The sequence below is a fragment of the Anguilla anguilla genome, chromosome 1, assembly GCF_013347855.1.
Source record: "Anguilla anguilla isolate fAngAng1 chromosome 1, fAngAng1.pri, whole genome shotgun sequence".
NCBI lineage: Eukaryota > Metazoa > Chordata > Actinopteri > Anguilliformes > Anguillidae > Anguilla > Anguilla anguilla.
In genome coordinates this window covers 13,857,245-13,871,727 of record NC_049201.1, presented here as the reverse complement: position 1 = coordinate 13,871,727, position 14,483 = coordinate 13,857,245, and the positions used below count along the sequence as shown (strand labels likewise).

The 14,483-nt window shown below is 47.5% G+C and overlaps 2 protein-coding genes across 2 annotated transcripts in view; one reads left to right on the top strand and one right to left on the bottom strand.

Annotated features, from left to right (window-relative positions):
* Nucleotides 1-13,936, bottom strand: part of tdrd9 (tudor domain containing 9) — a 28,394-nt gene extending 14,458 nt beyond the window's left edge. Inside the window, exons 1-5 of the mRNA XM_035394814.1 lie at nucleotides 13,809-13,936; nucleotides 3,260-3,348; nucleotides 3,028-3,098; nucleotides 2,344-2,565; nucleotides 187-309 (exon numbers count right to left, since the gene is read on the bottom strand). Of these exons, the coding sequence (XP_035250705.1) occupies nucleotides 187-309; nucleotides 2,344-2,565; nucleotides 3,028-3,098; nucleotides 3,260-3,348; nucleotides 13,809-13,936 (633 nt within the window). The remainder of the gene's footprint in view (nucleotides 1-186; nucleotides 310-2,343; nucleotides 2,566-3,027; nucleotides 3,099-3,259; nucleotides 3,349-13,808) is intronic.
* Nucleotides 7,218-13,030, top strand: rd3l (retinal degeneration 3 like). Its single transcript, XM_035394934.1, has 3 exons — nucleotides 7,218-7,888; nucleotides 9,242-9,540; nucleotides 11,482-13,030. Exons 2-3 carry the CDS (start codon nucleotides 9,254-9,256, stop codon nucleotides 11,828-11,830), a joined length of 636 nt encoding a protein of 211 aa, XP_035250825.1. The 5' UTR covers nucleotides 7,218-7,888; nucleotides 9,242-9,253; the 3' UTR covers nucleotides 11,831-13,030.
* Nucleotides 13,937-14,483: the final 547 nt, after the last annotated feature.

The following is a 14,483-nucleotide window of genomic DNA, read 5'->3' as shown; positions in this document are numbered from 1 at the left end:
ACTGCATTCATCTAACACACCTCCCTCTCAGTGAACTCACGGCCTTTGTGGACAGTAATGAGCATGGGAGTGCTGCCTGCATTCCACCCATCCCATAGATTCACTGAGTGCCGTTTCTAAGTGAGTGATGCACGTTTGTTTGTGTGAAGATGTGATGGGACTGCCATGCACAGGTACAGGACGTACCTCGTCTATGAAGATGTGGGAGAACTCAGTCAAGCTCTTGGCCCTGACCAACTTCTGCAGCAGGACTCCGGTCGTCATGTACAGGAGTCTGGTGTGTTCGGTGGCGACCTTCTCCAGACCCACCTGAACACAGACACACACACACACACACAAACACACAGATAAACACACACACAAATACACACAAACACACAGATAAACACACACACACACACAAACACACAAACACACACACAAACACACACACACAGATAAACACACACACACACACAAACACACACACACAAACACACACACACACACACAGATAAACACACACACACACAAACACACAGATAAACACACACACACACACACACACAAACACGCACACACACAGATAAACACACACACACACACACACACACACAAACACACAGATAAACACACACACACAAACACACAGATAAACACACACACACAAACACACAGATAAACACACACACACAGACACACACACACACAAACACACAGATAAACACACACACACACACACACACACACACACAGACACCACACAGATAAACACACACAAATAAAACCTGAAACTGAGCTCCAGGCACGGTCCACGTGCAGCACGTAGCCCGGAAAGGGCAACACTCAGAGAAAACAGAAAGCGAGTCTTTCCTCTGGCATAAACATGCATCCATCTTTCCTGCATTAAGCCCATGCTCTTCCACATCTGAGCACTGAACTCAATGATGTCCACCTGGGGACTTGGCGGCGGAGAGGTCAGGTAATGGGCCAGACTGTGCGGTCACCACACAGCCCTACCTCCCATAAAGCCAGAGAGCAGTGCCCACATCCGCTGGCCCCTCAGGACAGGGCGCGTACGCACAGACGGGATCACTGATAAAAGCACCATTACTAACTGCATGACTAGAGGGCATGCTGAAAGAGGAAATATCATTTGGTTTGATGGAGAGCTCTGCTGCTTTGCCTTGGGAGTGAAGGCCCTGGGTGTCTACCACTGTTAGCCCTCTCAACCTCACAGTATCTGTGACTGAGACACTTCACAATGATAAACTCCAAATGTTTTCCGCGGTACTGCTTAAACACAATTAGTATAATGGGTCTTTCGTTTGGCTCTGTAGCTGTAGACTAATGTCAATGATCTTCATTCTTGGTCCTGCTGGGCTGCAGGGTCTGCTGGTTTTTGTTGTTAGCCGGTGCTTCATTGATCAATTAAAGCAGTGGATTCCACAGTAAACTCACCTCACCTGGTTTCTGGGTCTGAACTGGCTGCTGACATTAAGATGAAAACAAAAACCAGCAGACCCTGCGGTCTGCCAGGACCAGGAAGATCACTGGCTTATGTCATACAGCATATCCATGTAGTGATTTTTGCTAAACACTCAACAAATCTGTATCCAATGGATTTTTTTTTAAATGCAGGATATAAGAATCCATGCTGGTGTGTAAGCTCAAACACTGCCCCCTACTGCGGCGGGTGTTGCATTGTAACCCCTTCTCACAGCATTATCGTCTCATCCTGCTGCCAGCAGCATCTATTCCTGTGAGTTTTGCCAAGGAACTGGAGGTACTCTTAGACTTAGGCGTTTCTTGGCCAAAGACCGCGCCGTCTGATAAACTGAAAGAGATCCAGCAAGTTAAGACATTTTGTTCTTTTTCTCCCCCACACAAAACAAATGTCAGGAGAATTTCTTTGCAAACCTTCACCAAGGGATAATGCTTCTGCCTGAGGTGGTAGAGCCAGTCAATGTTCCTCACACTTATTATGCAACAATTCATGAAACAAAGCACGTAATCTTCTTTCCCCAGCAAGCCCTTTTCAGTTTTGTCAGGCACGAAAGCGAAAAGTCAAAATTTGAAGTTGTCACCCTCTATTCATTGCAAGCTTTCCCCCATTAACCAAAAATCTGAATGCTCATGAAGTGTCAGATTTCTTATCCAGCACATGTCTCTGCGAGTTCTGAAATCATAGTTCTACCAGAAAAGATGATTAACTTTCACTTCAGAACCTTTGTATAACCGTCCTGCCTGTCAAATCACACATTTGCAGGTATGACACAAGCTTTTCCAACTAAAATTAAAAACTCCCATTGTAGATGCATGAAATCGTATTTTCTTGAGTCCTTGCGGTGCCCCCCCTCTTACCTGGTACCCCACCAGGCTACCCAGGGTGCACTTGCGCTCGCGGGCGACCCAGCGGGCGATGCTGCTGGCGCCGATCTTGCGCGGCTGGGTGACCACCACGTTGCAGGGCACGTCCTTCTCGCTGTAGTAGTCCAGGATGAACTGGGGCAGCTGGGTGGTCTTCCCGCTGCCCGTGGCCCCGCGGATGATCACGACCGAGTTGTTCTCAATCAGGGAGATGAGCTGTGGACAGACAGTGGGAAAAGTGGCCTTCGTAAGCAGTCAATAAGCTGGCTATGCACTGGGTGTGTCACAAGACTCAAAGCCCACAACAGCCAATAGACATCATCCCCAATATCTGTCATGTAATATAAAAACTCACATTTAGTGATATTGTAGTTCAATATGATTATTGCAAAACAGCACAACAGTTAAATCAACAGCAATGCAATGAGTTATCCTCCACGTGTACAGTTTGAGAAAGGAGCACATTTCCTACAGAGACAAAACAGAAGGTTGCACCACACACAAATATGATACAATAAATACAGAACACAGTAATTCAGAATTCATGACACAAGGTTCCTTGGCCTGTGGTTCCCCAGGGCACACACATACTCAGCTAGACTAGGCACACGGAATCAGAATGCTAAAAATGAAATGCCAACACCAGGTTCCCAGGACCGTCTGCTGAACCATGCTTACCTCTTGTCGGTACTTGGTGATGGGCAGGCTGGGGTACTCGTAGGTTGCCAGTGGGGGCGGGGGCTGGGTGCCTGAGTAATGAAGAAGTATATAGTTAATAAGGACACATCAGGTTTTCTTTTGTAAAGTCTGACGCTGTGAAGTGAGACTTGGGATTTTTCATGTGGGTTTTCAGGATCATGTGGCTTTTCAGCATTGAGTAACTGCATTCTAGAGAACAATATGAACTCACTCCCAGCATGGTCTCCCCATCCGTGTTTGGACCTCACGCACACACCCGGCTTGTCTGTCTTTGGGCTCGCCGCCTCCTTGCCAGGAGATCTGGAATTAAGGCAGAGAAGTTTCACACAACACCACGGTAAACAATTGCCTAGTGCGGAAAATAAGATGAAACATGAGGAAAACATTTTTATCTGAGTGAAGAGCACTTTAAACCCGATCCTTTCCCCTCCAATGCAGAAACACTGCCCACACCAGCATCACTGCAGCTAAAGTGTGCACACTCCTCAGAAGCACTGACCCCAGGCACTTAACTCTACAGACCACACGCGACCACAGGAGAGTTATGTGTTAATAGGAGAAAGTGTGGCCTACGGGCAGAGAAGGAAAATCCAGGGTCACTAAGTACAAGCTTTCCCCAGTGTTTTGTTCCAATCACCTGGACTTGCTAATCAGCACAACGCTTCAGCCAGGAAGTAGAATCAATTAATGGAATCAGCTGGAGTTCACAGGTAGAAGAAACCCAAGGCAGGACTTTTACTTTCTGACCCCTGGACTTTCCAACTCTGCTTGTGGGCACCTGGCATGTAGTCAGGAAGAATGAATGTAACATCAGCGGTAAAGCAGAAGGCACCCTGGTGAACACAACCCAGCCTGCACTCGTGGGCCAGTTTTCAGAAAGCAGGCAGTTGGAAAGAGAGTTTCTCTGAGTGTGCGTGTGAGAGTTACACATGACTGGGCTGAGCTCTTGGTCTAGACGCTCTTGTGTGCGGCGTCGTCAGGGGAGGTAACGGTCTGCGGTCTCCCTCGGCGAGCTGGGCCCCAGCGCGGAGCGAGACGTTCATGCGGTCAGCCTGCGCCCGGGGGCCCGGCTGATTGCCCCCCCTCCTCACCCCTGTCCGCAGAAACGGCTTTCAGCTTCGATGCTCAACCCCTGCTTCTCTAGCAGCTTTTCCAAAGCTGCAGCTAAGTGCCGAGTGACCTTGCTGCCTTTGGAAAATGTGAGCTTTTCATGCCATCAGCCAGATCTTAAACCAATAGCATTAGTGCCATCCAGATCAAGGCTTTTCCAATGAGGGATAAACCATAGAAAAATCACACAAGAAAAATCTTTATGAAAATGGCTCAGAATTTTAAAATGCAGGACAGATCTGCTAAAGAAAAGCTGTATAAATGACCTTAGAACTGCACACACGCACATGCAGGGTGTGAATTTGAATTGACTTCCATGTCTGGAACAGCAGTTGGAATCGTCATCATTCAGCGAGGGGCAGGGACCGGCACCAAAATGCCATCTGTCGGATCACGCTAACCTCACTCCCGCTAACCTCAGTCCAGCCTAAAAGTTCATGTCGGCCACAGCGCCTCTCCGACCCCTCGCACGTTTACCCTGGGGTCCTGGGGGGGGGGGGGGGGGGGGGGGGGGGGGGGTCTCCCGTGCGGGCGGGGGCCCCATGCTCTGTCTGACACGTTTTCAGCAGGCCTGACTCACACCGCCCCCCCCCCCCCCCCCCCCCCCCCCCCGCCATGCGTCACTGCTGTGGGGGTTGGGGGGGCTCAAGCTCAAGCTGTGGATGTGTGCACTGGATATTCAGTCTAATACCAGGAGGCACTGCTCTCCATTTCACACACGAACCCAACAGATGAGATTCAGAGGTGCCTTGTGCCACCACAGATGCACATCAATAATGCTACGAGTGGGAAACGCACACACCTCAGCGTTTAACAGGTTCAGCACAAGCCCAAACCCTTTCACGCTCTATCCCAGGGGTGTTCAATCTAACCGGAAAAGGGCAAGCCCAGCACTACTATTCAACTTAGCTAACTAATCACGGTCTTCAATCAAGACCTTGATAAATGGAATCAGGAGTCTTAGTGCTGGACTGGAACAAAAACCTGCAGCTACATTTTACTCTATCCCAAATCGAGGCCTGATAAGGCTAAATTCTTCCTTTTTAAGACTTCAGCTGAACTAAAGAAAGGAAACTAACTTTCCACATAAAAGATACAATTTCAGCAGTAATCCTTCATGGTGTCTGAAGCACAATGCGAGTAAGTAATATAGACAGAAAGTCTTCATGGTGGGGGGAGGGGGAGGGGGAGGAGCTAAGCCTATAGTGACAGGACAGACCCCCCCCCTCCACTCCCCCCCCTTGTGATGCGAAGACTCCCCGCTGACCGTGATCTGGCCTGACAGCCCCCGCGCTCACACACGCTCAGGCCTGGCTGTGCCGCTTCATGCTTTATGACAGGCGGAGCACGTGGAGGTTAGCCCTCGTGCTCCTCCGCCGATCGGTCCTCCGGCAGACGGCCGGCACTTCTTCTGCATTTCCCTAACCCGGTCTGCGGTCACAGCTGGGGGTACAGACCGTGACGGCCATAACCCGATACTGTCACAAACTGTCATGAAAGCTGGACATGCTAATTCAGAGCTAGCGCTATTCCGTATCTGCAATGCCCATGACGGCCTTTTGAAAAATAAATTCATAAAGACCATGGTAGATGTGAAAAATGATATGGCCTGCTGTACTGGAACCTTCCTCAAGCAAGAAACAAGATAAAAGGTCTCGCAGTTATAAAGCCCTCTTTCCTTTTTCACTACGACAACTTGCTAACACACTGGTGGAGACCGCACTTCAGTCTACAAACTACATATACTGACAAATAAGTACATATACTTTGTAGAGGAAAAAACATGAAATTCAAAGGATTAGAAAGTGTAGGCACTTCAGCCAAATCAAGCAGATCTAAGCTGAGTGAACAGCACTGTCCCCAGTGATTGAGCACAACTTAAGCAAAGAAGTAGTTATGGAGGGAGAAAGAGAACAGATCAAGACTGATCTAAGTCTCTCAGGTCATTTGAATCCTTAGCAGAGCAACCAGCTGCAGCTGTAGGATTACATTTCTCAGTAGACCAGCAGATGGGGAATTATCAACAAGATCCACACAGGCTGTACTGCCCGTCTGTCTGTCTGTCATCAAGCACGTCAGCTGCTTGCTTTTACTCTTAACTCCAGACCTGGATGATGTGTCGGTCAGTGGCTGACGAGTTCAGAAGTGTCACGACGGAGGAGGTTAGTGACATTAGTGAGGTCCTCTGTCCTGACAGGAGGGCTGACATCGGGACAACACTGCATCATCACAGATAATGGGGCACGAGCACTCAGAGCCGTCTGGCACAGTGTACGAAAAATAAAATGACAGTTGGACCGAAGCCAAAGTAAACCTCAGGGTCCCTGTGCACTGGAGTGAGAGAAAGAACCTTTAGTGGTCCCTCAACCCCCTGCTTCAACTAAAACAAACAGAAGCACACACATTTATAGAGCCGAGTTATCTAGATCATTCTCTCAGACCGTTAACCAGCATCATTCTCCCTTAAATACCCGCACACATATCCAGAAATCTGATTTCCTACATTACCATTAGTAAATAAAAAAGACACATATATGCACATTTATTTCATTTCACTATAAAGCTCCTGCAAAGCACGCCTTTGTGTTTACAGTCAATGCAAGTGTTGGTCATGACCCTTCGGCATCCCGCGCTGGGGATCTCATTACTTCTGACACGGCCTCTGGGCTCCCAGGGTTCCGCGTACGTGTTCCATACTGACTCACGGTATGGGCACCAGGGCTTAACGAAGATGTCTCTCCGTGTGTATGTCTGAAGCAAGGTGAAAGTGCAAATCTCCACTGAGCGCGTGCGTAGGAGCTCCTATCAGTATGTATGCACATCAATTTCTGCTTTTGCGTGTGTGTGCGCACGTGTGTGTATTCTCTCTCTGGTTGGCCCAGGCAAGCCTGGGGCACTGTACTGAGACGTACAGCTCTAGAAGTCCAGCCCCTCCGAGGCTGGGCACACAGTCTGAGCTCAAAGCAGCACTGAGGACAGATAGAACAAGACAGCACTCCCACATGCCATTAAGAGCACCTTTATAACAGGAACACCCGCTAGCACAGCACTCAGAGGACCTCCAAAACAGGAGAGCACGCTAACCTAGCGCTCAGAGGACCTCCAAAACAGGAGAGCACGCTAACCTAGCGCTCAGAGGACCTCCAAAACAGGAGAGCACGCTAACCTAGCGCTCAGAGGACCTCCAAAACAGGAGAGCACGCTAACCTAGCGCTCAGAGGACCTCCAAAACAGGACAGCATGCTATCCTAGCGCTCAGAGGACCCACAGCATTCAGGCACTCTGAGCAAGTCTGGAGAACACTGGACCGGCGCTGAGACAGGCAGAGAGCCCTGTGCTCACATCAGACACCCAACACAGAGCTCAGTGCTCACACGCGCCTGTGACTGACTGAGCACAGGAACAGAGGAGGAGGGGGAGGACCAGGAGGAGGAGGAGCCAGCAATAAGGGTACGAGACGGGGGTCCATCCATTTGGACACACAGCGTAGGGTTGAGGACAGAGCAGCTTGTCCGTCCCCCGGCTGAAGTTAAGAGCGGGATCGCCGATCGGACGGCTGGCTGAGGGCGAGGCGGCGCTGAGCAGCGAGTGGCGCGTGGATACTGGGCACGGGGGGATATGGCTCTGTAAGCCTGCGGTGTGCGCCCTCTCTCTCTCTCTCTGTCTGTCTCTCCCGCTCTCTCCGCTTCTCAGCGAGACCACCGAGCACTGCGCCGCGCTGCATTACAGAGTGAGTACCCTCCACTCGTCCGCCTCTCACTCCATCCATCGCACTCGTTCGTCCGCCGCGCTCGGAGCTCTCAGTCGTACGGGCACGGGTCACAAAACTGCTCCTGCTGTACGGTTTTGGAGCCACAAATATATTCCAGGGAAAGTAGCAATCTTATGCAACTGGATTAAAAAAGAATCTTCATTTCGGCAGGTCTATTTTGCAGATTGCGAGTTTCTCTTGTGTTTGAAGTTACTGGTTTCATTCATCTTCAAACATGTTCGTCAAACATTTAGCCACAATTACAGGATTAGTCTGTTGTTCCTTTACCAGACAAGGGCTTCACATTACATTTGTAACTGAGATCTCAGACTATTAAATTGCATCTCAGGATTACATCTTGCTCGTATCTGGTTCACAAAATCAGAAGGTTATTTGTGAATGTGTGGACTAAGACAGAAAATTAATACAGAAATAAATGTTTCTATAAACATGATAAATTGCAGGTTTTGCATAATTTCAGCATTGAAACATTTTCAAAAATACAAAACCAAAGCTTGTATGTAGTAAAGAACAATTAAAATGATTGTATATCAGTGAAGGAAGACTGATCATAGCTGGTATTGTATATGGCTCTTACACTGTATGTATTCTGAATGCGTTGACTAATACTGTACATAATAGGGAGAGTGATAACTCTGAGAAATGCTAGTCGGATGAGTGTCAGCTATCCCATAGCCATCAAAGAGCCCCTTCACTGAATGGGACATATCACCCAATCACTGTCTAGACTGTCCGAAGCACAGGTGGAAGGACAGAGCAAACCATCAGTCTGTGGCAATTACAGCAACCTCACACCTGGCTCCTTCTTCACCTTGGAGGTACCCCGCCTCCAGAACAATAGGGCAAGGGAACGTCACGGTTACCGTCATGAGTGACAATCCTTCTCTTGTGAAAAGACCTACTCTATTCTAAGGGAAGGCTAATCTGTGCAGTTCCTTGCGAATGGTTATGCAGCACAGCAAAAACCAAAAGCGGCTTTTCTTATTCTTGGCAAATGCTTTCTATCTAACGCTTATAAAACCATAAAGGAATTGAACTGTAATGCATATAAAATGTCTCTGAAAGATAGTAGGGCTTAAAGCAAGTGCTTGGTGGAGACGGAATGAAGTGGAGGTAAAAGTCAAAATAAGATCATTTATATCGGCACATAAAGAACACCAGGAGGAAGTGCTGACTGACAGCAGAATTTCAGCTCGGTGATGGATGGCCGGAGATTGACAGGGCTGAAACCGGTAAGACAGCCCACCCAAACTGAGCTTCACAGCCCGCGTCTCTGTGCCCCCCGTCCCTGCCCCCCCCCCCCCCCCCCAGCCCAGCGCCGCCATGCCCCTGTTCGGCTGGATGAAGCGGCCCCGTGGGGAGGGCGTGTCCGCGGAGCCGGGGGGCCCCAGTCGCACCCTGATGCGGGAGCTGCTGTGGCACGTGGAGGAGAGGGAGCGGCTGGCCAGGGAGGTGGAGCTGCAGCACCGCCTCTCCCACGGCACCCTGGGATACCGCTGGACGCGGAGCTACCCCAGCCTGCGCGCCCTCATCCCGCCGTCCGAACGGCAGCAGCTGGAGCACCTGTGCGCCCAGATAGAGCCTGTGCACACCGCCGCCGTGCTCTGCAGGTACCTGCCTAAACACCTGGCGCTAACACAGCACTCCCGCAACCACTAGCAATGCATTACATTACATTACATTATAGGCATTTAGCTGACGCTCTTATCCAGAGCGACTTACAACAATGCACTCCTACAAACGCTGACAACGCACTCCTGCAACGGCTAACACCACACTCCCGCAACCGCTAACAACACAATACTGCAACCGCTAACACCGCACTCCCACAACCGCTAACAACACAATACTGCAACGGCTAACACCGCACTCCCACAACCGCTAACAACAAAATACTGCAACGGCTAACACCACACTCCCGCAACTGCTAGCACTGCACCTACCGCAACCACTAACACCGCACCCCTGCAACCGCTAACCGCACACTCCGGCAACCTCGCCGGCAAACACACGCTAAGCTTACAGCTGAAGAACCACGAAAGAACAGTAGAAATTAGCAGCAGCAGTGGGTGTCAGTGGGCTGCTAATTTCTACAGTAGAGATGAGCGTACTGCGGAGACTCTCTGAGCTGTGCTGAGTGCCCCTTGGTGTTGGGGTGACGGAGGTGAGGAGACAGCAGGCCGCGAGGCAGGACTGCTGTCAGAGCGCCTTCATGTTACTGTCAGGAGGCGGCGGCTCTCGATGTGGACACAAAGGTGGAGAGCACCCTGTGGGGCTAGACATGGCAGCCTGCTGTCCAAAGGCCAAAACTGCACCAGCACATTCTGGTGCCATGTATTTAAAAAAAACTGTCTCACTTCCTGTAGCATGCAGCCAAAATACTCCGGGCTCTTTCCAATCGCTTATTTTATCCGTCCCAGTCTCCTCGGTCCTTGACTGACCTGGAAACTGATTGAGGTCCGTCATCTTTAAGGACATTCCAATCCGTCATATGTTCTGTGATGAAGCTAGGAGCGAGGAGGCTCCTGAATGATGCTTGAGCAAGGAAACATGCCCAATGCACATTTCATCAATTCCTCAGCACTCGCTTCCTTTCCTTGCGTCCTCTGTTGGGTGGGGCCAAGGAAGGAAGGACAGGATGCGAGGAAAGGATGTAAGGAAGTAAGGAAGTAAAATAAGCGATTGGAAAGAGCCCCTCTGTTATCGTTCTAAAAAAATATGATCACAAAAATGAAGTAGCAGCAACCCAGATTTGCATGAGTGAATATTCAGGGCATGTGTGAAAACTCCCACAGGCCAGCAGTCACAGCAGATGAAGGGACGAAAACAAACAAAGCTAGCGGCAGCCCCCGGGGTGTCTGTGTTTGCATAACCGCATTATGTTACCTTCTCCTCATTTTGGCTCTGTGGGCACATCTGTAACGTGTACAGAAGTGGGAAAGTGTGTGGTGGTTCCTGGAGGTCCGTGTAGTCCTCTTTTCTTGCATTTTGCCTGATACCCGTCTGTCAGTTCAGACTCACTTCATCGGCATGATCTCTGCACTGTCCTGTACCTCATGCTTTTCAGCAAAAACCAAGTGTAATTTTATGTTTAAGATGAAAATTAGCCTACACTTTGAAATTTAGCAGACACTTTTACCCAGAGGGACTTCGATGAAATGATTTACATGCAATCAATTTACACAGCGGGATATTTACTAAAGTGACTCAGATTAAACACCTTGCTAAAAGGCACAATGACAGAAAAGAACTGAACCCACACCAAGTAACAAGCCCAGTTCCCTAGCCATTATAATACACCGTCACCCTAATATATGTCCATGAAATCACAGACAGCAGGTGGCTGAAATTCTGTTCTTGTACTAAGCATTTATACTACCCACACTGGCCATTGTTGCTTTTTTACAATTGACAGGACCACTGCCGAAAAATAGCTGGTTTAGCTCAAATGATCCAACATTTCAAAGCTTGAACTGTGTATGAAAATATAACATCCATTTATTTTTTTAATTTAATCTTTTTAAGCTGGTCATGTTTTTGTTGTTCTCCAGGTTCAGAGAGGTACTGGCCAGAAACAACATCCTGCCCTGGGAACTGGTGTACGTGTTCAAGCAGGTCCTGAAGGACTTCCTGGGCAAGGAGGAGGACGAGGAGGAGGAGCGGCGGCTGCTCCGGCCGATGGAGGCGTGGACTAACCGCTACCACATGAAGCAGGGGTTCGTCACCCCCACCGTGCCCGACTGCGGGGAGACGCACAAGGAGGAGATACCCACCATCTCCAGCTACGTGGACCGCAGCATGCGCAGGGGCTGCCCCTACCTGACCCAGAGGGACTGGGACCTTCCCTACTACTACCCCACCCCCTACAACTGCTCTGAGGCCTATAGCACCATGCTATAGTGCCGCCTTCCTCTCTGTCCTCCAGCCTACCTTCAGTGACTCTACCTGGACAACAATGCCAGGCTTCAGAAAGGAACAAGAAACCTGGACTCTTCCTCTGATAGAATACGTCCTGATGTCCTTTATACTTAAATACAGCTTCCTTCCTGTCATTTATAGACTGTGGGTAATGCTTGTGTACATAATCAGAAGTTTATGTACAGTAGGTGAACAGGGTGGCACATATCATTAAGTGAGTGCCATGTCACCCTAGATGACCACTGGTTAGAACCGAACAGGCCCTGGTTTCACTTTCAACATTCCCCACGATAAACGTTCCTGGACCTGTGACCTAACTGCATTTGTACTGTCAGTTGGAACATTCAAACAAACACATACTGTACTCATTGGTGACTTGTGTGGCACAGGTTTCATTGTCACCCAATTCTCATTTAGTTTAGCTGCATAATATAGAGAAGGCCTCACCCTCTCAGAGTAGCATACCTGTGAAGGTATAATATGTAGACATTTATCTTCATTCATGTGCAATTATTCAGTGCATTTGTGCTATTGCAATAGTTTTCAAACTCGGTCCAGGGGACCCACTGCGCATGCTGAAAACATGATTTTAAATTCTAACATAATTTAGTACTTCTATTTCTGCAAAATGAAAGTTTGTCTCATTTGCTCTGTCCCATAAATAGTTAAGTTTCTGTGACCAGGTGTGCACACTATCAGCAATTAGGATCCCCACCATGGCCATTTCTCATCTGTGGTCCCTTCTCTATGTTACCCTCTCTGTTTTTTACCAGCCCGATTAAATCAAAAAATACAAAAGGAGGGCAGGCTCTCAGTTGTCCTTAAAAAAAAATATTTCTAAAAGAATAATTTGCAATACAGTAATACATTACAGAAAAATGAAAGCATTTGATTATCATACCTCAGAAGACATGGCTCAATAAGGATTGAGTTTTAAAACCCTGCCATTTTCTAACAGACCCAGATCTTTGAGCTGTACAGAACCCTGGAGCATACATGTTCTTATCCAATATTTTCAGATGAGAAATAACGAGCAATGGTGTTACTATATATAATGTCCTCTTTTTTTCTTCAAATATTACTGTAACAAGCTGGCAATCTTTAAACTGCAGAGCACTTTTCGGCAATTACTACACATTTTCATTAGCACCTACTGTAGCAATAAAGAAATATTTTGTTATTGTTTTTTTCAGTTTTTTGTTAATTTTGTTGATGTACTTGATTGTGCGACTTAACTCATACCATTAAAATAGCTATCGGAATTACACCCATCAAATAAGTCTAGCCTGGGGGTTGGGCTCTTGTTTCGTGACCTCGGTGTGCACAGGATTTCGTCGACGGGGCAACTGCCATCTACCTCGCGTAGGTTTATCTGCCCGAAAACTTACATCTCAGCATCTCTGAACATAGGCAATATTTCATATTTATTGATGTCTACTGTAGTAGACATCGATAAATGTGGAAAAAAAGACCACGGTTTCTTGGTCAGTATACCCAAAAGATTCAGTAGCTGGATATGTAACTGTGTGTGGCAAAGTCGTTTGTGTGACAATCCGAAGACTGCAGTCAAAGATTATAGATGGGCTGTACGGTTAACTAAATTTAAATATCAGTAAGACCACGCGTTAAAGTAATTTGGGTGTAAAATTAACTAACTCAAATATATAGCTGATTTTAGCGCTAGCCGTGGTATAGTGCACTGCTTGGCGATAGGCCTACGTTGTCGCAGTACCGTCGGTTAACAATGTTAAATTCACTTTTGTAAGTCGCTTTATTGTTGAGGCTTTAATCTGTTTAATTGACTTTAGGTTACAATGCCATGCTATTAGCCTATGATTGGCAAGATGGATACCAGCAAGCTAGCGCTAACTCAAGAAAAATAAATGTGCAACTGATTACTAATGATAATCCATTAAACACGATTGTTTATATGGCGTGATTAGACGTGTGTTGACTTTACCTAGTTTCTGCTCTCTCCTCTGTCTCCTTGGTCTCTTTGGGTGCTTCATCTGTAATTCTGACGTTAGCAAACTGGGTGCCTATAGTAAACCACTCCGTTATCTGCTCTGCAGTTATCGTTTTTTTCATGATACATACGTTGACTACAAAGTTCTCTTAAAAGAACAAATAACGCCAGTTTTCGCTGCAAAACTATGAATTTTTGTTTTGATAACGGTTCAATTAAGATTAGTATTGGAGTCAAATGCCAGGACTGTACAGCAAGCCTATTCTCAATTAACCGGTTTGCGGGTTGGGCGTGACACGTGATTCTGCACCTGCTATATAATCTACCCAGAGGGCTCTGAGTCTACCCAAAAGTCTTGCGCGTGGCGTTCGTGGAAAGTCGTTAATAAGCGTCAAGAGATCTATATTATAAAATAGCCGTAAGAACGTCCTATTTTCTGGAAGTATTTAAATACTTTAACTTAGTCTAAGTATAGTAGGCTATAGTTCAGATTAATTCTAATCTGATCATATTCAAAATTATTCTTGTTCAAGAAGTTGTTTTTTGCAACTTGGTTTTCGTTTCACAAAGCGGTTTTGTCTATCGACGAATTCCATGTATGCCATCCAGAAAAAGGCAAAGGTATAAACTCTCAAACTAATGAACAGCTATCATGAACGAATTAATTAG